Source organism: Lissotriton vulgaris, chromosome 5 (genome assembly GCF_964263255.1).
Source record: "Lissotriton vulgaris chromosome 5, aLisVul1.2, whole genome shotgun sequence".
Lineage (NCBI taxonomy): Eukaryota > Metazoa > Chordata > Amphibia > Caudata > Salamandridae > Lissotriton > Lissotriton vulgaris.
In genome coordinates this window covers 1631128836-1631150305 of record NC_141693.1, presented here as the reverse complement: position 1 = coordinate 1631150305, position 21470 = coordinate 1631128836, and the positions used below count along the sequence as shown (strand labels likewise).

The 21470-nt window shown below is 46.5% G+C and overlaps 1 protein-coding gene across 1 annotated transcript in view; it reads left to right on the top strand.

The window, feature by feature from the left end:
- PRR29 (proline rich 29) overlaps positions 1–21470 on the top strand; it is a 715263-nt gene that overhangs the window by 199032 nt on the left and 494761 nt on the right. The window contains exon 2 of the mRNA XM_086923774.1: positions 18453–18543. Within this exon, the coding sequence (XP_086779900.1) occupies positions 18453–18543 (91 nt within the window). The remainder of the gene's footprint in view (positions 1–18452; positions 18544–21470) is intronic.

Below are 21470 nucleotides of genomic sequence, written 5' to 3'. Positions count from 1 at the left end.
AGAAAGCCCTTCTGACAGGGCTAATCTCAATCTGAGTGTCTATAGGCCTCTCACTTGAGGGAGCCCTGGCTTGGACCACTTTCGCTTTGAAGAGAAGCAGCGCCTGGATAGATAGAGGTTGTTCTTCATCAGGGTTTCGGTGGGGGCAGGTTAGGTATCTCAAGTTTTGGTACCTTGCTATGAAGCTCCCTTCAAGAGGAGCCTATGGACTCTCTTTAGCTTCATGTGGCTCTAGTTCAGACACGCTGAAGCAGCCTCGGGGGCCAAGCACTCCGTGAAACCGCCAGGGAACTTCGGCTTTCTCACCTTTGGGCGACTCCGACCTCCATCGCCACAAGCAGCCTCGTGCTGAAGCATCCATCCATTTGCCACGCCGACACTCTCCTAAGGCCCAGGGTGACTTGGCTGCCGCTTGGCCAGCCTGTCTGCCTGCTTCGCACTGGTTGAAAAGGTACCATTGTTTGTTCTGCGAACACTGGGTGCAGTTTGTTTACAAGGTTACTGTGCCTCCATTGCTTGGGAGCAGCACAGGGAGAAAGAAGAGTTACCTTCAACACCTAGTAGCATCCTGCTCTGGCTGAGGGCCGGGGAGTGGCTGACGGCGCTTTGTGCTCCTCCGTTTTCTCACAACAGCCTTCATCTTAATGAGTCCGTCATTGTGCAAACCTGGATACAAACCACATCAAAATATGATGGGCGCCCGGATGAAATGGGGTATGTGTGTTGAAACCGTGCACCATGCTTTCTTTTCTCCTATTTAGGTCTCGCATCAGGCAGCGCATGCGCTACCTCTACAAGGCATTAAGTAATCTGTATCTGTTAGGTAAAACTCTGCCTATTGCCGGTAGTTTCTCCTGCAGCTTGCCATTCTTTAACCCCATTGATGCTCATGACGGAACGGTTCTGTCATGAGCATAGGTCATGCTGTGCTCATGACGGAACCGTTCCGTCATGACCACGCCCGTTTTCATTAGGGCCCAACACCGGCGGTAAATCTGCACCGCACGGAAGAGGTTAAGTCCGGCATTTATTTTGTTAGCAGGCTTATAGTTGGCTTGCGTTCCGATACAGCACTTCCCTAACTACTGTCTTTGTCCGCTTTTGTGTTTTGGGGAACTTCCTTTTACGCACTTTTGATAGCGCACTTTCACTTTCATTGTAGCGCCGCATGTAATATGTAAAAAATACATGGCGGCTGCCGCAGGGGGACACTGGATGGTGGTTGAGCAGCTCGCGGTGATCTCAAGCTCAGCCCATCTCACTGAAATGCCGCACATGTTGACAGGAGGATGTGCAATGAAACACTGCAGCGGGCCTGTCACCTTTGTGCAGGGCTTTAAGTGGGAAAAAAACTGGGGGTGCTCTAAAAGGGGCGAGGAAAATTTCTTAAAGGGGTGTGGCCTATTCGAGTAGGGGCGTGGTCTAAATCAAGATAACTGGCATTGTGTGCTTAGGAAAATCATGAAGTCGCATCCAGTCACAGAATCACCCAAAGTAGCATTTTCCCCACATATCACAACTGTAAAACACCTTCTTGTTACATTACAATGGATTAGTTGGGGCAACTAATATGTAACTAGAGATGGGGTCAGCAGAACGGACTTAGGTCTCATCAGAGAGGTATCGATTGGTTACTATGGCAATTGAGCATGGTACCCACAACTGGGCGTAGCCGCTGCATTTACGGAGTCAGCCGCAACAAGGTGATTGGAATAATTCTAACATGAATTGCTGTCAAGTTTCTGACTCATGAATCCACTGAAAGCCTGTGCCATCCCTCAATCTCTGCACTATTGCACAGGATGGAAAGTGCCAACAGGCCCAGAAATCAGGTGAAAAAGAGAATCCCTCTGTCTTTAGAACCCCAGGAAATGGGAGCAGAAGAGCAATGGCGAACTGGAGCACACCTCCTTTGCACAGCTCTGTTTCAAGAGACAGCATCCCGTGTCTTGGTGTTACAAGGGGAGGAAAGCTGACTGGCTGTAGGACTGAGGACATGTGCTGTACAGATAATACTGGGCATATAACAAGGAATAGATTCCTTATGAAACAAGCCATGCTGGTTTCAGCAGTGAGTGGTATAACAGTGACCCCGGGGCGTGCCACAAATCTGACTGAAGTACCCGGCGCACTGCTGTAAACACACTTGTAAGACCCACCAAACAAAGTAGGCAAGAAGCAGCACTACAAAGGGGCATGGCAGGAGAGGTGCTAACGGTGACCTAAGAAATAGAGAGGGCGACAATGAGCAACTGCGAGGGCTGCCAACCAGATGTGAACTGAATTATAAACTGGAAAGCAAAGGCAGCTATTGGGTTAAAGTCCAGAAGTCTTGAATATGAATCTCCCCCCAGTGGTGTAACAAAGGCCCCCCAAAGCCCCCACAATGCGGGGCTCCCCAAGCTCCTGAGTGTGGTCAGAGGGTGCCCCCTCCAGGTACTTTGCAGGGGGGCCCCCTCAAGTTTCTTTACACCACTGACACGTAAGTAGCAACAGGGCGACCTGTAAAGAGAAGGCAGGCCCGCCGGTAGCACGTGTGAACATAATCTCCCCCCCCTGTGCAAACTCGGGTTACTGGTTACCTTAGGATGTGAAGGGTGCTCTGCGGTCCGCGCTGATCTCTGGTGTAGCCGCTTTCGCCAATGGGACGTGCCTTGGCCTCAGGTTCAGGCAGCTCCTTTCCTCGATGACGAGCGAGAGGGAACGCCGGTTGCTGGGGGCGCCTCGCGCCTCTCCAGACGCAACATAACTCCGCCTGACGAACCTCCGCGTTGCTGGGGGAAATCCTCATTGCTGTGACCAGTCCGAGCATGGCTTGGAAATAACGATCCCGGGCCGGTGGTGGCGAATACTGGCAGAGTGTTTTCAAGGCTCCTTCTAAGAGCGGCAAACCCAGCCTCGGGCACACAACACAGCTCGACGGGCGGTGGTGGAGTCAATGCACACACAGCGCTCGGTGGCAAAGCAGGCGCTACAAAGTTCATCAGCGGTGCGTTAATCCGCACACACAGAGCGCAAGGGACTCGATCCTGGGGCAGATCGCGTTTGAGGCAGAGCAGGCCTTATGACCTTACCCCCCGGCTGTGTGCCAATGAGCACACCGAGACAGATTTCACAGGGGTTCAGCTTCACGAAGGCATAGTGCAGAGACCCACACAGCAGCTAGAAGGGTGGGTGCTGGAGAACTTTTGTATCCCTGAGTTCCCAGCTCTTCTTAGGTCCTTGGAGACAGGCAGGCTTCAGAGGGGCAAAGCACAGAGCACAGCTCCTCTTCAAGTTAGGGGTACACAGCACACAGCAGACAGTCCCTCCCTCCGCAATCACAGCAACTGTAGGTAAACATGTCAACATGTCTCACAACATTCCTCATGTTATCCTATGGGCAAGATAGCCTTTCAATAGTGAAAAATGAAATTGGCAGTATTTCACTATCAAGACATATTACCCACACTAGTAACACCAAACAAAAACCGAGATGTCTGCTCACCCTACCTTTGATGTTTGAGGCCTGAAAATAGAGCCCCCTAGAGCCCCCTTTTGAGGACCCTCAAAAAAAACTGGGGGGGGGGGCTCAGCCCCCCGCAGCCTCCCCCCACTGAAAGCCCTGCCTTTGTGCTTGTCTAAGTTAGCGCCCACTGTGAGTACGCTCTCTCTTCACTACTTGAGGGCAAACAGGGGTTTGGATTCTCACGTCCTTTTTTAAACGATAATGTTATCCCCTCTCTGCTCTTTGCCCCCAATCCAGGCCCGCAGGCAGAGGCCAGGGAAGTGGGCAGGGAGCAGGTAGGACGCTCGTTCCCTCAGCGTCTCGTTCCGCAGTGGCTGCGCAGACCTCCGATGGGCACAGGGCCGGTTTTAAGCACCTAGCCACAGGATAAATTACGGATTGTAGCGTGAAGCAGGGAAACACTCAGCTCAAGCGGCCATCTTGGCCGCGAGCTAACACCGCCCCCCCGCCTGGGTGATGGTTCTTCTGGTGCTAAGCTGGAGATCTTCAGGAGCATGTGAAGGTTGTAAAAGCAGGCGGAAGACACTGTGTTTATCCGACTGTTCATAGACATCCTACTGTTCAGGATAATTCTGAGGTGTGGTCTGTCAGGGTAGGGGGTGGGCTGAGTTCAGTAGGGCACCCTACGTTTTTCCATGGTGAGGTGTTGTTGCCAAAGATGATAACCTCTGTCTTGTCAATGTTGAGCTTGAGACAGTTGTCCTTAATCCATTCTGTGACTTTGATCATACACCTGTGGAAGTTGGCTCTGGTGGTGGAGGGGTCATCTGACAATGAGAGGATGAGCTGGGTGGTGTTGACGTAGGAGATGATGTTGAGTCTGTGCGATCTGAGAGTGTCAGCCAGGGTGTTCATGTACTTGTTGAAGAGGGTGGAGCTGAGGGAAAATCCTTGGGGGACACTGCAGATGCTTTTCTTGGGTTCTGAAGTGAACTTTTGGAGATGAACCCTCTGCGTCCTTCCAGTGAGGTATGTGGTGATACACTTGAGGGTGTCTCCCTGGATTTGGATGTGCTAGAGTCTGCTGATCAGGATGTGATTGACGATGGTGTGGAAGGCAGATGACTGTGCCAGTAGGATGAGGCCTGCTGTTTTGCCTGATGTTATCCTTGGCTACGGCTGTCTTGGTTCAGAAACCGAATTGAGAGTGGTCCAGGAGGATGTTTTGTTCCAGGTGTTAGGTGACTTGCTGGTTGATTGTCTTTTCGAGAACCTTTGCTGGAAAGAGGAGCAGGAGGATGGGTTGGTAGTTCTTCGGTTCTGTTGGGTCAGAGGGTGGTTTCTTCAGCAAAGGTCTTACTTTGTGTGTTTCCAGTCCTCCGGGAAGGGGGCTGAGGTGATGGAGGCATTCCGGACTTTCGTGACCTTGCGCCAATCGTCTTGCTCCTGAGGTAGAAGATGTGGTGGGGACAGGGGTGCAAGGGTGCGCCTGAGTGTATGGAGTTTATGATGGAGTTTGTAGTTTGGTTGTGAGCGGATCCCATCGGGTGAGCAGGTGTTTTGGGTCTGTGTTTGTGGTAGTGAGCAGCCTGATGTGATAGGCGCCAGGGGGGTGGAGTTCGCAGTTTTCATTGATGGCTGAAATCTTTAGAGTTGAAGAAGTTCTTCAGGGTGTCACATAGTTCTTGGGAGGGGGTGATGCCATTCTCGGTGGCTGCGAGGTTTGAAAATTCCTTCACAATGGCGAAAAGCTCCTTGCTGTGGTTTTTGCTAGCTTTAATGTGGTTTGGTTGGGCATTCCTTTATGTTTCTTACAGAAGGTCGTGTTACTGGTTGAGTGCTCTCTTGAAGATGGTGTTGCTGCCTGGCTCTTTCCTGGTGCACAACTACCTTTCTAGTTGCCAGCAGTTGTGTTTGGTCAACTTCAGCTCCTCTGTGAACCAGCTAGCTCTTCTGGCCGGTCCGTTGGGTTTGGCTGGCTTGGCAGGGGGTGATTGTGTTGGCACATTCTGTGATCCAGTAAGCAACAGCAGTTGTACAGAGTTCCCCAGAGTAAGCCAACTAAATGGCTAAAACTAACCTCTCTCTCATTGAGTTTGACAGGAAAAGTGAATGTTGTGAACCCTTTGCGGAATTAAGGATACCTCACACAAGTCACCGGTTGAACGACTTTTGTCATCCCACCCGATGATCGTCCAGCGTCATCATTGGTTTCCTGCTCCTGCGACAGGCTGGCGGTGCAATGCCCGTTGGGCAGCACAGGGTGCTGCACTTTGGCGGAGTTCTTTTGTTCCTTTGCCAATGGGTGTGTGAGTGTGAGGGGCCTAAAAAAGTGCAATAGTGAGCGTGAGTGTAGTTTAAAAAAAGTCAGTAGAGTCCATTAGGCGAAGTTTTAATAGCATGGCTCACTGCTTTATTAAAAGGAAAATTAAGGGGTATTGAGGCGTGACGGGTTAGGTAATCAAGCCTCATTCAACCCTTAGTGGAAGTGTGGTCGACATGTTTCTTGCCTCTAAGGCAATTCATCAGGACCAAAAGTGCTCATATAATTGCTGCTGATCCCTCAGTGATTGGAGGAATTGAGTATACGACCTGGATTGTGTTGTAGGATCAACCCTTCATTGAGGCCCTCCCTGGAACTAGGAAGGAAACAAAAGAAGGGTACAGTCAACGGTATGTCTGTTTCCCGAGGACATCATAATATGCGTAAATTACATGCTGGTGATGTATTACGGGATGTAGAGGGGGATCCACAGACCCCGTCAAGAGGTGGCACTCGTGTGAGAGAGTAGGTTAGAGAGTGAAGTAAGAACGAGGTAAGACCGCGTCCTGTATGTGACATGTGTGCTCTGAAGTTGGCATGCATAATAGTCTTTGCATATATCGCATGCCAAACCATGCTGTATGTTGTATCTGCATCACACAGGCATCAGTGAGTGTGCGCATTCACACACGGAAAAGTAAAGAGAACAATTGGGAAACAAAAAGAGAGAACCATTTTAACACTCTGACTACTGAAATTCGGCAAGTAGTGACTAGCACCTGTGTGGCAAACGTCCTTATTATGAGTAACCAGGCTCACAGGGAGGTAGTAAACAATGGAAATCTTACCCGCAGTCCCCGGTTGGAGATCCCACAGGCTGACCTGGTGGGGCCAGAACTATATGTAAAACACCTAAAACGAGTAAAATTCACCGCAGGGTCAGGGGGTTATTTAGCGGCGAGGCTTACCGTTTGGTGTAGTGCCGCTTGGAGTACAACCACGGCGATCGTAATGAAACGCTCGCGGAGGTCCTCGCGTTGGATCAATGCACCTTACCTTGTTAGTTACTGGCAGCAGGCATCTAGTCACCTACCCCACCCACGTCGGTATGATCACAGGACAGCCGGTGTAACCGTGAAGTGCAACCGCCTCATCAGAGAGCGAGTTGCGCGGGCGTCGTGGAGGCGTGTCCGGTGCGTGTTGCTAAGCAACGCAACGCGAGTGTGGAAAGCGAGGATTACCCCGCCTGGCTGAGAAGGTAAATGTGGGCGCCATCTTGGACAGGGAAAATAGTTTACTAGATGGCATTAATGATTACTGGGATAAGGACAATCAAGTCCGAGTATTGAACTATCTGGCTAACATTGTCCAAGGCACCGCATCATTGAGACCGAGTTCATCAGTGTGTAGACGATGAACCCATCTTTGCTCCAATCTGAAGAGGGCTTGTTGGCTTGTTGCGGGTTGACACTCAAGAACAGTCCATCGCATATTCTCCGCCGAGTGGTTGTGTTCTTTGCAGTGGTCATAAAGTCTTGTGTGTGTCTTTAGGCAACGAATGTTACTATGTTATGTTATGTTATGTTATGTTATGTTAGGAGGTTTTTGTAAAGCGCACTATCACCGTAGGTTTCCTGGCGCTGATTGGGATACTGAAAAAGGCAGATTAGAGTTTATCCAGATTGGGGGAAAATCCAGGTTTTAAGGGATTTACGGAAAAGGATGAGTGATGTGACAGATTACTATTGTGCTCCATGATGCGCTGTTTCACAGGGCGCATCGTCATCCCAATGTAGAGCATCTTACATGGGCAAATGAGAACATAGATACACCTTGAACTGTTACAATTGGTATGTCTATTGATGGTCCAGGTGAAGTCCCTTTGCAATTCGATGGTTTTCCCCTGGATGGTTTGGGGGCACACTGCACAGGAGCCACAACGGTAATGTCCAGTGACCGGTGGGAGGTCCCATAAGGTCTTGACCGGTTGAGTGCTCGATTTTTTGGGGCGGGTGTGGATCAGCGTGTCTTTCAGGTTCGCTGTTCTTTTGAATGCAAAGCGTGGGTGCGATAGTTCCATCCCTGCGGAATTTAGGATCCCCCAGTGTGAGTTCACAGTCTTTTTTATGAATGTTGAATGCTTGGTGTAGGATGTCACACATGTAATTGTGTCATCTTGCTCTTTGGGATGAACTTCAAGTAAGGACTCTCTGTTATTATTTAAGGCTCTTTTGAATGATGTCTTCAACAGTCGTGTAGGGTATCCCCTATCCTGGAGCTTGTGTTGCAGAATCTTGGCTTCTTGTTTATAGGTTTGGACAGAGCTGCAGTTTCTCCGCAAGCGGAGGAATTGCCCGAAGGGCAAGTTATCCCTCAGGGCTCTCGTGTGATGGCTGTTATAGAGGAGTAAACTGTTTCTGTCAGTCTCCTTTTTGAAGAGGGTGGTACTGATCGTTGTCGGATCTAAGCGGATGGTTAGATCTAAGAATGGTATCGATGTTTCAGAAATAGTGCCCGTGAATTTTAAGAATGGGTCTTGTTGGTTGATCCAAACGCAAAAGGCCTCGCAACTGGGTCGGTCCCCCTTCCAGAAAACCAAAATGTCATCGATATATCGACGCCAGAAGGTAAGATTCTCTCGAAATGGGTTGTGTTCTGGAGGGTAGATGTGGTTCTTTTCAAACGAGGCCATGTAAATACATGCCAGGCTCGGCGCAAATGTCGAACCCATCGAGGTTCCGCGGACCTGATGATACAGATGGGATTCGTATCTAAAAAAATTCTTAGTGAGGGCAATGTGGGCTAGCTCCATAATGAAAGCTATAGGGGTAGGGGACACCCATTCTTCTTGTCGCATCAGTGAGTCGACCGCTTCTAATGTGGCTTGTTGTGGAATATTAGTGTACAACGCCTCTACGTCTAGGGTCAGGAGTAGGTCGATGTCTTCTCTTCCATCAATGTCAGCGATCAGACGAAGGACGTCTCTGGTATCTTGTAAATAAGATGGGATTTGTTTCACCAAAGGTTGAAAAAAGGCGTCACAGAATTGGGACAGAGGCTCCAACACTGATCCGATGCCGGAGACAATAGGTCTCCCCGGGACTGGAGTGGTACCCTTGTGTATTTTGGGGAGGGTATAAAAATAAGGTGTGACAGGGTCCAATGTCACCAGGAATTCTGCTTCCTTCTTACTTATCCACTCATTTGTCTCAGCTTCAATGACAAGACCCATGATGGTCGTAGTGAGCCGTTTGGTGGGGTCCTCCATGAGTGGTCTGTAATGTGTCGTATTTGACAGTTGTCGTCTGCATTCACGGTCATAGTCCTCATAGTTTTGTATGACCGTGGCTCCCCCTTTATCTGCCTGCTTGATGACAATGGAGTCATCCCTGCCCAGGGAAATGGATGCTAGTCTTTCCGCAGCTGATAAATTATGGAAGGGTTTGATAGTTGGTTTGTTCCGCAGGCTCCTAAGCACCGCTCGCTCAAAAGTTAAGACTTCTGGTGGCACCATCCCATCAGTGGGGGTGAAGGTGGAAGGTTTTTTCAGACCTGTGTCTTGACTGGGAAGTTCAGGTCGATTCTCGAAGAAGGCTCGAAGGCGTATTTTCCTAAAGAATTGTTTGAGCTCAATCATTTCTTGGAAGGTATCAGGGGTTGGGGTGGGGACAAACCCAAGGCCCTTTTCCAAAACACTCTTCTCCGTTGGTGAAAGGAGTCTGTTTGATAAGTTAACGATCAGACTTGTCTCCCTCTGGATGTTATGCTCCTGGTCTCCATCGCAGTCGGTACTGGCGTTTGGTCCTGCCATTGTACTCCCTTCTGCCCGCCTCGCTTTCGCCCTCTTCCTCTGCCCCAACCTCTGCCTTGAAAAGGTGGCGGATTAAGGGGGTAGAATCGCGGGGGGCCTTGTGGATAGAAAGGGTATTGCCACGGTGGTGTCATATGGGGTGGTCCGTGAATACTGGGCCTTGATGGTAGCCTTGTTGCCATGTACGTGGTGGTCGTGGATTCCTAGAAGGATAGCCATCACTGGAATCGCTGCTTGTCGATCCACGTCTGTTATCACTGCCTGAGTTCTCATCAGACGAATAGTTATTCTTTTTCCCTTTGAAGTCATCTTTCAGATAGGGATATACTTTTTCTTTCGCAAATTTGGCAATATCCTTCTCAAGTTTTGTTGTCTTTTGTTTAAGTAAAAATTCATGGTGGTCAGCCATTTCTTGGTTGATCTCCGATAACTTGGTCGTGAAAGCTGTCTTATTATTCTTTGAGATTGCGCTTTTCATGGTGGCTTCTAGGGCTGAGATTTTCTCTTGCAATGCATCGGAGAGGCGTTTCGCTGTTTGGGTGATCAAAAATAGTAGGTCCTTGGTGCATTTCCAGGAAACCTGGCACCAGTCTACTTTGAAACGTTTATCATCCAGAAAGAGTCTTGGGATTATGTTGACAATTAAGCCTTGTGGTGCTATGTTACTTCTCAAGTATTCCGTCATCATGATCCCATGGATCGTGATTCTTATAAGTTCTTTCTTCATCTCCGTCAGTGTGGTCCATTCATCGGAAGATGCACCAGATGTGGAGACTGGAGGGTTGGTAAGTATTGATGGCGTTGTTCTTAATGCCTCGGCTATGGTGTCCTCATCAAAGCTTAGACCCGGGATATCCTCCATGTTGGTAAAAAGGGGAGGATGTGGTGCCAAGGACTATGCCGGCCAGAGCAGAGTGTAATAAATGGTATTCTTTCACAGTAAATACTGACTCGGGGTGGTCCAACAAGGTGAAAATTCTTCACCAATGGTAACCTCAGAGGAGGGGTTCCCGTGCAGAAAGCACGCTAGGAATTGTATCAAAGAGGGGGAACAGAAACGGACAATTTTTAACGGGGTCCAATGTACATGTCCTATGAAGTAGTAAGCAACAGCAGTTGTACAGAGTTCCCCAGAGTAAGCCAACTAAATGGCTAAAACTAACCTCTCTCTCATTGAGTTTGACAGGAAAAGTGAATGTTGTGAACCCTTTGCGGAATTAAGGATACCTCACACAAGTCACCGGTTGAACGACTTTTGTCATCCCACCCGATGATCGTCCAGCGTCATCATTGGTTTCCTGCTCCTGCGACAGGCTGGCGGTGCAATGCCCGTCGGGCAGCACAGGGTGCTGCACTTTGGCGGAGTTCTTTTATTCCTTTGCCAATGGGTGTGTGAGTGTGAGGGGCCTAAAAAAGTGCAATAGTGAGCGTGAGTGTAGTTTAAAAAAAGTCAGTAGAGTCCATTAGGCGAAGTTTTAATAGCATGGCTCACTGCTTTATTAAAAGGAAAATTAAGGGGTATTGAGGCGTGACGGGTTAGGTAATCAAGCCTCATTCAACCCTTAGTGGAAGTGTGGTCGACATGTTTCTTGCCTCTAAGGCAATTCATCAGGACCAAAAGTGCTCATATAATTGCTGCCGATCCCTCAGTGATTGGAGGAATCGAGTATACGACCTGGATTGTGTCGTAGGATCAACCCTTCATTGACAAAGGAATAAAAGAACTCCGCCAAAGTGCAGCACCCTGTGCTGCCCGACGGGCATTGCACCTGTCGTAGGAGCAGGAAACCAATGATGACGCTGGACGATCATCGGGTGGGATGACAAAAGTCGTTCAACCGGTGACTTGTGTGAGGTATCCTTAATTCCGCAAAGGGTTCACAACATTCACTTTTCCTGTCAAACTCAATGAGAGAGAGGTTAGTTTTAGCCATTTAGTTGGCTTACTCCGGGGAACTCTGTACAACTGCTGTTGCTTACTACTTCATAGGACATGTACATTGGACCCCGTTAAAAATTGTCCGTTTCTGTTCCCCCTCTTTGACACATTCTGTGATCCACCACAAGCAGATTTTTGCAGATAGTTCGGGGTTGGAAGTTGTGTTTGAGAGATGGGTATTGGGTGCATTGGTCTTCTGATGTTTCTGTAGCTGGAAGTGTAAATGGGGTTTAGTGTGTGCCCTGCGCTGTGGGTGGGGTCGGTTGGCCCATGTTGCTCATGCTTTTCAGGGGGTCGGCTGTGTTTGTGTCATTGGGGTTGTTGAGGTGGAAGTTAAGATCCCCTGGAAAGATGTATTGCTTGGAGTTGATGGCGACCGGGGTGATGCAGTCAAGAATGGCATTGCAGAAGCACGGTCCATGGTCCTGGTGCTTTGTATGCAAGGGTGCCTCTGAAGTTTGCTTTTTGCATTTGTGTGACGTTGGAAGTTGATATGCTCTATTATCGTGGTGTGTTTGCTGAGTGATCGTGTGTTGTGTAGAATGCACATGAGTTGAGTTGTGTCGAGGTGGTCTCAGTTGGCGTGGTAAAAGCAGTCATGCAAGCCAGTTTTTTTTAAAAACCTTTATTGTAGCATTCAGTAAAAATACAAGTATGGGCCTACAACCGCGGGTGCGGCCGCTAATAAAATTAAAATCTCCAATATCACCGTACAACACAATTCATCAGCCGACAATCCCGAGGTCCGGTAGCGATTTAGGACAATGCTTGTATTTAGAATGCACAGATGGGTTCCAGAATGAGACAGAGGTTTCCTTTTATAGTTTATATGAGAGGATCAGGTGCTATACAATCAAACAGAATGCGGGGGACAGGGTAAAAAACAGGATATGCATGAAGTAACCACTATAATGGAGAATTGGCGCCAGAGCATAGAGATCTGTACGAAAGAAAACACAATATACATTCCATATTGCTCCGGCACTCAGAGCCCGCTCACCCAGGAATCAGGATATCATAAGAGCATAAGCACGAAATACGAGCACACAATAAGAATCCAGTAGATTCATAGCTATACTGATCCTTAAAAAGGGAGAGGAAGAAAGAAAGAAAGGCCATAAAAAATAAAAAAAGGCAAAATAAAAAGATAAACCTCCAACCCACCACCCTGCATTCCTGCAAATGGCTATAGCCTGACCCCACCAGCAGCGTGCCTGTCGCCCCTAATAACAAAAACCCCAAAGGTATGAGAAAGAACGGAGGACGGCATATCCGTGTGGGCTCCCAGCCCCTTTAGACCCCCTGCCGGAAACAGCCACCCCCTATTGCTAAAAACAAGTTTAAGACAACAATATAGATTAAATTAGAGGGTACCTTGAGACACCGCCCAGCCTCTCAGAGCAAACGATTAGAAGTCCAACATTTATGAATGCCAGGCCAACCATTCCCAACCCAGTCGATCTCAACCTTGGCCCTTCCGAACAAGAACACGAACCCCTCCCAGCGAGACCCAAAGGCACACAAAGAAGCCATAAAGGGGCAGAGAGTCATCAGAAAGCAGTCCATGGCTACCGGCAGGCAGTGAGTCCACAGGAACTTTAGACGCAGACAAACTCTCCCTCCTAGTTGAACAGTCCCAATATGTCTTGCACAGGAGTCGCAGCGTCACCAAGAAAGGAGAAGATGACCACAAAAGAAATAGAAAGTCACAGACAAAAGTCTCCGGGAGGGGGGAACGCCTGACGTTATCTCCAAAGCCTGCGGTGGTGGAAGGTTCAGCAATCTCCCAGGGCACCACCCGATGGATTCAACGCTTGTTTCCTCATGGGGCTCTCGCACGGAATCAAAATGGCCGCGGTATGGATGACTGTAGATTCCGGTTCCAACGATAGGGCCGGGCCCGGTCCCACCCGGAGCATCGCAGATAAGCGCATGTCCAATTTGCTCACCAAAGTATCCACATGTGAGCGAAATGCCCAAAGTTCTGCCAGTACTGACCTCAGTGATGGCTCATGCACCGCTCGGTTCATAGTTTCATGCCCGACATCAGTCACAGCCACCTCCCCGGGTGAATCCGGCATCCTCGGGGGCGACAGACAGGACTATGAAAGTACAATTGCGAGGGGTGACCAGTCTTCGTCCGCAGCCACGGTCAACCCGGTGAAGGCTGCAGGCCAGAGACCCCGAACAACTAACCCCGGGGACCGTGAACTGGGGCCGCGGGACGGGGGCCCCCACCCGCAGCAGGCAGCAAGCTGACTCGCCCCTCGGTCGATGCTGAGCGATGGAAACGATCGCTGCCAATTTCGGGCTGAATTAAAGCCTCCACTCCGGTCGACCGGACCCAGCCCGATCCTCCTGGCCGATGTTGTTGCACTACAGCCCGGCTGTGAAAGTACCCCAGGCCCCGGCTTCACCGCTGGAGTAGGCCGCAAACTTCCACAAGCCGATAAAGATATCCGGATTTCACCATTGGAGTGCGGAACAGTTCATGCACACAGAGACTAGGGGTAAAGTTAGGATAGCGTACAGGATATCGTAGCGGGTTACGGAGGTCGGCGGAGCCGGGAGCCTAAGCAGCCATCTTGCTTGCTGATGTAGCTCCTCCTGCAAGCCAGTTTTTTGACGTTTTGGTAGCCTCCGTGTAGCAGGTAAAATGACAGTTCCGGCAGACGAATGGACCTCTGGTGGTGCGTGGGGATGTGCGGCAGCTTTTTTTTTGTCGGTGAGTACGGGGTACAGGGCTCTGAGGACTGTTGTGGTGCAGCTGCATGGGGTGAGAGAGACAGGTTCCTGGCATTGGGCCCAGTCCAGGCACTGATGAGTGCAGACGGCCTGGTGGTGCACCCGCTGTGAGCGTCCGCTGCACCGCCGTGCTGTGGCCTCCATTAATTGGATCTTGGAACGGGGCAGGGCACTGATTTGTGAGAGCGGCAAAATGGCAGAAAGGAGCAGGTGGTGTGAGGGCTTCAAAAAATGTCACGGAACAGGGAAAATAAGAGTTTACCAAGCACAAAATATGTACAATACAATGGACAATGGCCAATTTGGCTAACAACGCTGGCTGAGCTGGATGAACTCCAGTCTTGGCCTTCAAAAATAATTAACTTCTGTAGTTAGGGCAATGGCATGCTACTTGAGTATCTCTCCTTCATTTTGGGCTACCATGGCTTCAAGACAGACGTCGGGCACACAGTACGCAGCTGTTTGTGACTAAAGAAGGTTTCTGTCTATTCCTTAATCAAATTATCAACTCCATCAATTTCAGAGATCTTGAGTGCAATTAAAGAATATAAGTAAAGGCACAGAAATGAAACCACTAGAAATGGCTAAAGTGGACACATGTTTGAAACTTGAGCTTCTTCTTTAAAAAAAATGTTGAGAAATACCCAATTGCTGTCCGAAACTACATAGGGAGGAAAAAACACACACCTGCCACTTAGCTCTGATTTCAGCATTTTACATTGCTTCAGAAATCTGTGGGACTTTGACATCAGATATTTGCTAGTGCTAGCCGCATCCATCACAGAATGCACTTCCTTCCATGGAGAACCAAGTACATATTTTGCAATGAATGGGATTCATGCCATTACTATTTGGCATGCCAAATGGGAAAGAAGGCAATGAGATACACTGCATGCATATCAAGGCAACAACAATCATTCCCGCACACTGTGCCTAGGCATTCAGATCTCAGATAGACATTGTTGCTCTGATTAAAATAGATAGCATGCTGTCACGAGGGATGGATCCTTAATAAACTGCACTGGCCTACAGAAGGGTCAGTGTCTGTGGTGGCTAGTCATTTTTGAAACCGGTGGAGCATAAATCACTTGGCACATTTTTCACACAAATGCAGTAAGCAATGCAGTGCATAGAGTGCAGTGTCTGGCCCATATCGCTTCTGCAACTCTGTGACATTTTTTAGTGGGAAACACTTGGACATGCTGGGCAGTGTGTGGTACTTTTGTAAATGTATTGACCTAACAGATCTAGGTTGTATAAGCAATTTGAAATGACCTCCGTATATTAATCCAGTACAACCTATTTTATTCCTAGTAGTGCTTGTTGTATCTTCCCACACCCACCAAAACAAATGGATGGAATAAGATAAAAAGCTATACAAATTGCTCATTTTCGGACAGCAGTGTTGCAAGCTTTACTTAACACACAGGTACAGCACATGCAGCAACAAATCCAGTATCCTTCACATACACAGTGTTTCGGCAAAGGCAGAAACAGTTCAAGCTTCCCTTAAAAAACAGAACAACGTCCACACAAGCAGCATCATTGGAAGCTTCCCTTACATTATATTGCAAGCTCCACTCACTAATACAAAACGTTTCACAAAGGCAAAAGCACTCGTCTAGCAAAAAGAAAGGTCGTGTTCAAAGTACCCTAATAATCACATACGAAATGCAGTACTGCAAGCATAGGTCCATGCTTCCATCATAACAGGCTGCAATCCAAACAGCTTCTATGCAATCTTCTCAAACATACCCACAGTTGGGTTCACACAGAAGTGTGCAAGCTTTTGCCCCATATAAAGAGCTAATGCCTCTGGGGAAATAGTACACAATTTATCTTAACGCACAATGAGCAAATGCAACATAGGATGAGCGGTTCCTCCATAATAGCAGAAGAGCGCCGCCCCACTGGTCAGTCAGTCAGCGGTCAAGTGAATAATAAAATGACTGCTGACTGACTGAGCCAATGCCAGCAATGTAGGGAGGGGTAGGGCAAGGCATTGCAAGTAGCAGTGGTTGTAAGTGCGTATGTTTGTTAACAGACATGCACACTTAAGTTACTACAATGTAGCTATGTTACACAGCCGGGTTGAAGAATCGTCCTGGCTCCAAGGCACTGTTTGAGCACCAAACCGCACCGCTCAGACCAATCCTGGCGCTTCTATCTTGCTAGGTATAGCATGAGAGCAACGCCAGGACTGGGTGGAGAGCCTGTGTCCCAGTGCATGCTAGGATTAGAGCCAGAGAAGAGCACCGAGGCAGCCATCAGGCAAGTTTAAAATAAAACAATTACAATACACAATTTGGATGGCACATAAATAAAGCAGGAAAATTAGGGGAAGGCACATCCCCCCAGACCAAAACAGAGAAGCCGCCCCAGCGGCGTGTAGGGTTGCCATCAATGAAGTGCTGGCAGCACTTTTACAGCCCATCATGGATACCTATATTTCAATGGTGAAAGATAAAACTACTACTCTCAACACCAAATTTCTTTACTGCACATACACACAACTCACTGAAATATTGAACCCACTGACCACAAATTATGGTATGTGGCACTGAGGCTTTTGAAATTAAAATTAAGAAGCACCAAAAAGCCCTTTAGTGTTTGCGCTTAAAGTGTAGACATGTCCCTTCAAGTGAAAGAAACTCTAAGGGTCCAACACTGACAATCTCAGAAACAGAAATACAATGTTTTTGCCTCAGTACAGAGAGACTGTGATGTATGCAAACAGGAAGGCTTCTGTTGGTATTTTCAGGAAGGTGGCCAGATAGCCTGATCAGTTGGAGTAATTTCATTAAATCTGTTTGTAGTATTCTCTGGCATTTCAGGATACTGTATCACCAATAAGAATATTACACCGAGATCTATATCAAGATTTCATCGCCAAGTTGGCTTTTATTGTTCTCCAACATCCAGGATAATGCCCAAATATGAATGGCCAAGCATCAATTAAACATCAACATCAACAGTTCTTCTTGAACTGCCCCCAAAGCACAACTTCCCTTTTCAGTCATAGATTTAATCCTCTCACCCTTCGACTGTAAAGTGATTATTGTTTATGACGTCAAATTTGTTGGTTTCCTCCTTAAAAATAGGTTTAACTTAAAAGGTCAAACCTCTGCTATGGTCAACCTAGTATACTTGTAGTAGCGAACAGTTTATTTTGGAACAAGACTTAATGACCGTATTGTAGTCGTTTGTATATTCTAGACTGAATGATGACATTACACTCCTGGTTGACCCACCTAAAGTTTATCCGCAGTCCCCGTAGAGCAGCTTAACATGTATCTGAGTGTTTCTCTCTGGTTGTAAGACATTTGACCACATCACACCTGCCTTTAATTCACTTCAGTGGCGTCACTTTGAAGCTAGAGTACAAATCAGGACTACCCTTTCCTATTTGACTGACAACTTAAAAATATGGGGTGGATAACAGTGTTTCTGAAATGCTGAATCTCTCCTACTTTAGCCTCCCACCTTTAAACACGAGTGATATATAAATCAATTATTTTCTGGCATTTTGTTACTGTCGTTTTTGGTTACCTTCTGATCCATTCCTGGACCTACAACCTTTTTAGGATAATTTCATTCTTAGATACTTTGAGACTGAGCACTGCATTCACTCCTCTTTTATCTAAGATTGAAATTGTGTTTTTTTTCAGCATTTCTTATCTGGCGCCTGATTTAGAGTTGGCAGATGGGTAACTCCGTCACACATGTGACAGATATCCTGTCCATCTTATTACAATTGCATTATATGCTATGATGCTTGTAATAAGGTAGACAGGATATCCCTCCAGTTTGAGATGGAGTACCCATCAGTCAAACTCTAAATCAAGCCTTCATTATTTTTGATTATTTGAAAAACCTTGTTATGCTCTTTTGAGAAATTTGAGCTATAGGAAATTACATAAATAACTACAATGTGAGAATCTGCAGTACAATTTATTAAATGAGATTTAGCTTTTAGACGTAGAAATATTCCTCTTTCAACAAAAATATGACCTCCAGAAAGGTGAGAATCACTACATAATGCAGGATGTTCTCTGATGGGGCAAGAGGCCAGTTCAAGGGCCTCCATTGAACCAGCAGGAGGTTGGCTGCTATCCATATGTTTTTAATGAGCCTGTATGGCATTTGCAGATATAATCCTTATTTTCCCACTATCCCTGTCAAATTGTTGGTGACACGCTTATGTTTTGACAAATTACCTTTATACATATTTCTTTATTTTCTATAGATACCGCAACAGCCAACAACAATATTCCAACAGATACCAGGGTCATTTTCACCTATTCCTCAACCATTAGGAAGAGGCAGTGCAAAAGAAGGTGAGATATTTCGTATTATTTGACATAGAATGTGAGTGTGTTTTGGGACGGTAAATGGGCAGGTACCCCTACCCTAAGTACCTAGCTGAATGTGAAACTGGTATACCAACTTATTTTAGCCCTTTCATGCTCACCTAGCATGGGTGCAGAAGCCTACGTATGCCCCTGACATTTTAGGGCTAGAATCAGTTCCGTGACACAGCTGGATCGCTCAAAGCATGCCTCCCTACCAGGCAGTGGACTACTGCCTCTACCTTTGGTACATTACATATAGCCGTGATGGCAGCATACCATGCTTGGTTCATTTAAAGTGTGACCATACCTTTTTCTCTGTGTTAGTGAGAACAGTCAGGTAGCCCCTCTGGTGAAAAGTTCTGCTGTTAGGTGTGCTGACCTCGTGTGTGCATGCTTACTGCATGTTTGCAGTTCATGTACCACAACTGTATTGAAGTAGGAGCGTGTGTTGTTTGAGTATTGAGTTCTGTGGGATCCCATTTGAATTCCCCTCATTTAACATTGCACAATATAGAGGATGAGTATAGCTACCTCTGACAGTGGAAGTGTATTGGCTAAATTCTTGAGGTTGGAGGATGAAGACTCAGTCACAGAGGAAAGGAAGATGGTGATGGGGTACCTTTAGAAATTCCATTAAGTCTTTGTTTCTCCTGCTGACTGGCTCTTATTGAGCACTGCCATTTGGTGGATGGTAGGAGAAGACCTGGGTAAAATGTACATACATATAATGTAAAGTGTAAAATTATGGACTGACAGATATTAGGAACTAAAATATTCACATTATATTGGTAAGTATTTGTATTTGAATGTAGTTAGGGTTACTGTAATTTAAAATTAAATTGCTTTAAAACATGAAAAATGTAAATATTTTTAACATAAAAGGAACATATAAACATTTCTTAACTCTAAATAATAAATATATTCTTCATTATCTATATATTTTATATAATTAAACCAATTAATAAAATTGCATCTTGTTATACATACCCCATGGAAATAGAAATATTTCTCAAAGAAATAATATATTATTAATTCATATTAACTGTTAAAATAAAATGCGAACACTATAAAATGCTAAAGAAAGTAGATTATAATTTTAAAAAACAACATAGAACACAAATATTACAAATACATCCAATTTTAAAACATATACTTTTAATTTAATGTTCATAAAATAGCTTAACAATATTAAAGTTACATGTAACAACCTAACTCCAATACAAAATCATTAAAAAAATAAACAATTCACAAATCAAACTATTTCAACTACAGTCTTATAACATTGAGGAAAATGCATTAATTATTGGGCTAGCTAGGATTACTATTCTATCTCCATTCTTTTTTTTAAACTTTTGAATAAATACTTTTTATTGGCTTTTTGTAAGACATAGAACAACATGTCATTTACACATGTTATTATCCAGGCAGGGTCCGATGTTGCTACAAAGAAACATGAACAAAAAATGCCCAAAAGCGCACACGCCTTAGATGCAAAATGCTACAATTTGTAAAGGCGGGACTGTCAACTTTAACTCTCATAAATGGCAGAAGTTTCAAAAGATCCCTCACAATCAGAAGTGCAACATAAGCAAACCATGAACCATGAAACCCCTGCAGTATGTGATACAAAGCATTGAAACTGCAAGGCTTAGTGGGTAATCCTGGCTACAGAGTTTTCATCTTACAATGAACTTCACTGGGATAGGACATAATAAGCTTACACCCCACACACACTCCCTGGCTCCCTCTTCCCCTCCCAGTTTATTTATTTATTTTATTTTATAGCATTTATAAGGCGCGCAGCTACCCACCAAGGGTTTCCCGGCGCCAGAAACGCAAAACACTCAGAAATCACTGGGGAGAGAACAGACCAAGCAATTATTTATTAAAAAGCCACGTTTTTATGTTCTTTCTAAAGTTCACATAACTTTCCTCCTTGCGAATGTACGAGGGCAGTGTGTTCCACAGCGTTGGCCCCAGGTAGGAGAAAGATCTCCCGCCCATTCTGGCTCTTTTAAACCTAGGTACTGCAAAGTTTGCCGCTGTACCTGAACGCAGGTTACGGTTTGGAAGATAGGGCTTAGCAAGGGCCTGAAGATATTTGGGGGCAGTGCCAGCTTTGATTTTAAATAAGTAGCTCAAGGCTTTGAAACGAATACGGTTCTCGACCTTAAGCCAATGCAGATCCCTGAGATGTTGGGTGATCCTAGCAGATCTGGGGATTTTACAAAGTAATCTAGCCGCGGCGTTCTGCACAAGTTGCAGACGCTTTATCACTGCCTTATTAGAGCCCAGGTATAAGATGTTACCGTAATCAAGCCGAGATGTCACTAAGGCATTGACCACGGTCTTCTGGGTAGTCGGCGGCAGCATCCAGATGATTTTTCTTAACCATTTGATAATGGTGAAGCATATACCTGCCACTTTGTTTGCTTGCTGGGACATGGATAAACAGTCATCAATGGTGACCCCAAGGTTTCTAACCTGCGAGGCTGGAGATGGAAGTTTACCCAATGATGGTGGCCAATGGGAATCATTCCAAAGATCTTTGTTATTTCCTAACAGGAGTACCTCCGTTTTATCTCCATTAAGTTTAAGTTGGTTGTCTGACATCCAGCAAAAAATTTCTTGGAGGCCTACTTTTAATGCAGATGGAGAGGACATGTCAGATTTGGAGAGTGAGAATAGGACTTGTGAATCATCTGCATAGGTCATTAAACTTAAGCCGACATTTTCTACAAGATTGGCCAGTGGACGTAGGTATAAGTTAAAAAGCAGAGGGCTCAAAATAGATCCCTGTGGTACTCCGTGAGGAGAATGGAATACCTCAGAGCAGGCTTCCGAGGAGGAGATCTGGAAAGTACGGAGGGAGAGGTATGATCTAATCCATTCCAGAGCTTTGCCTTCGACAC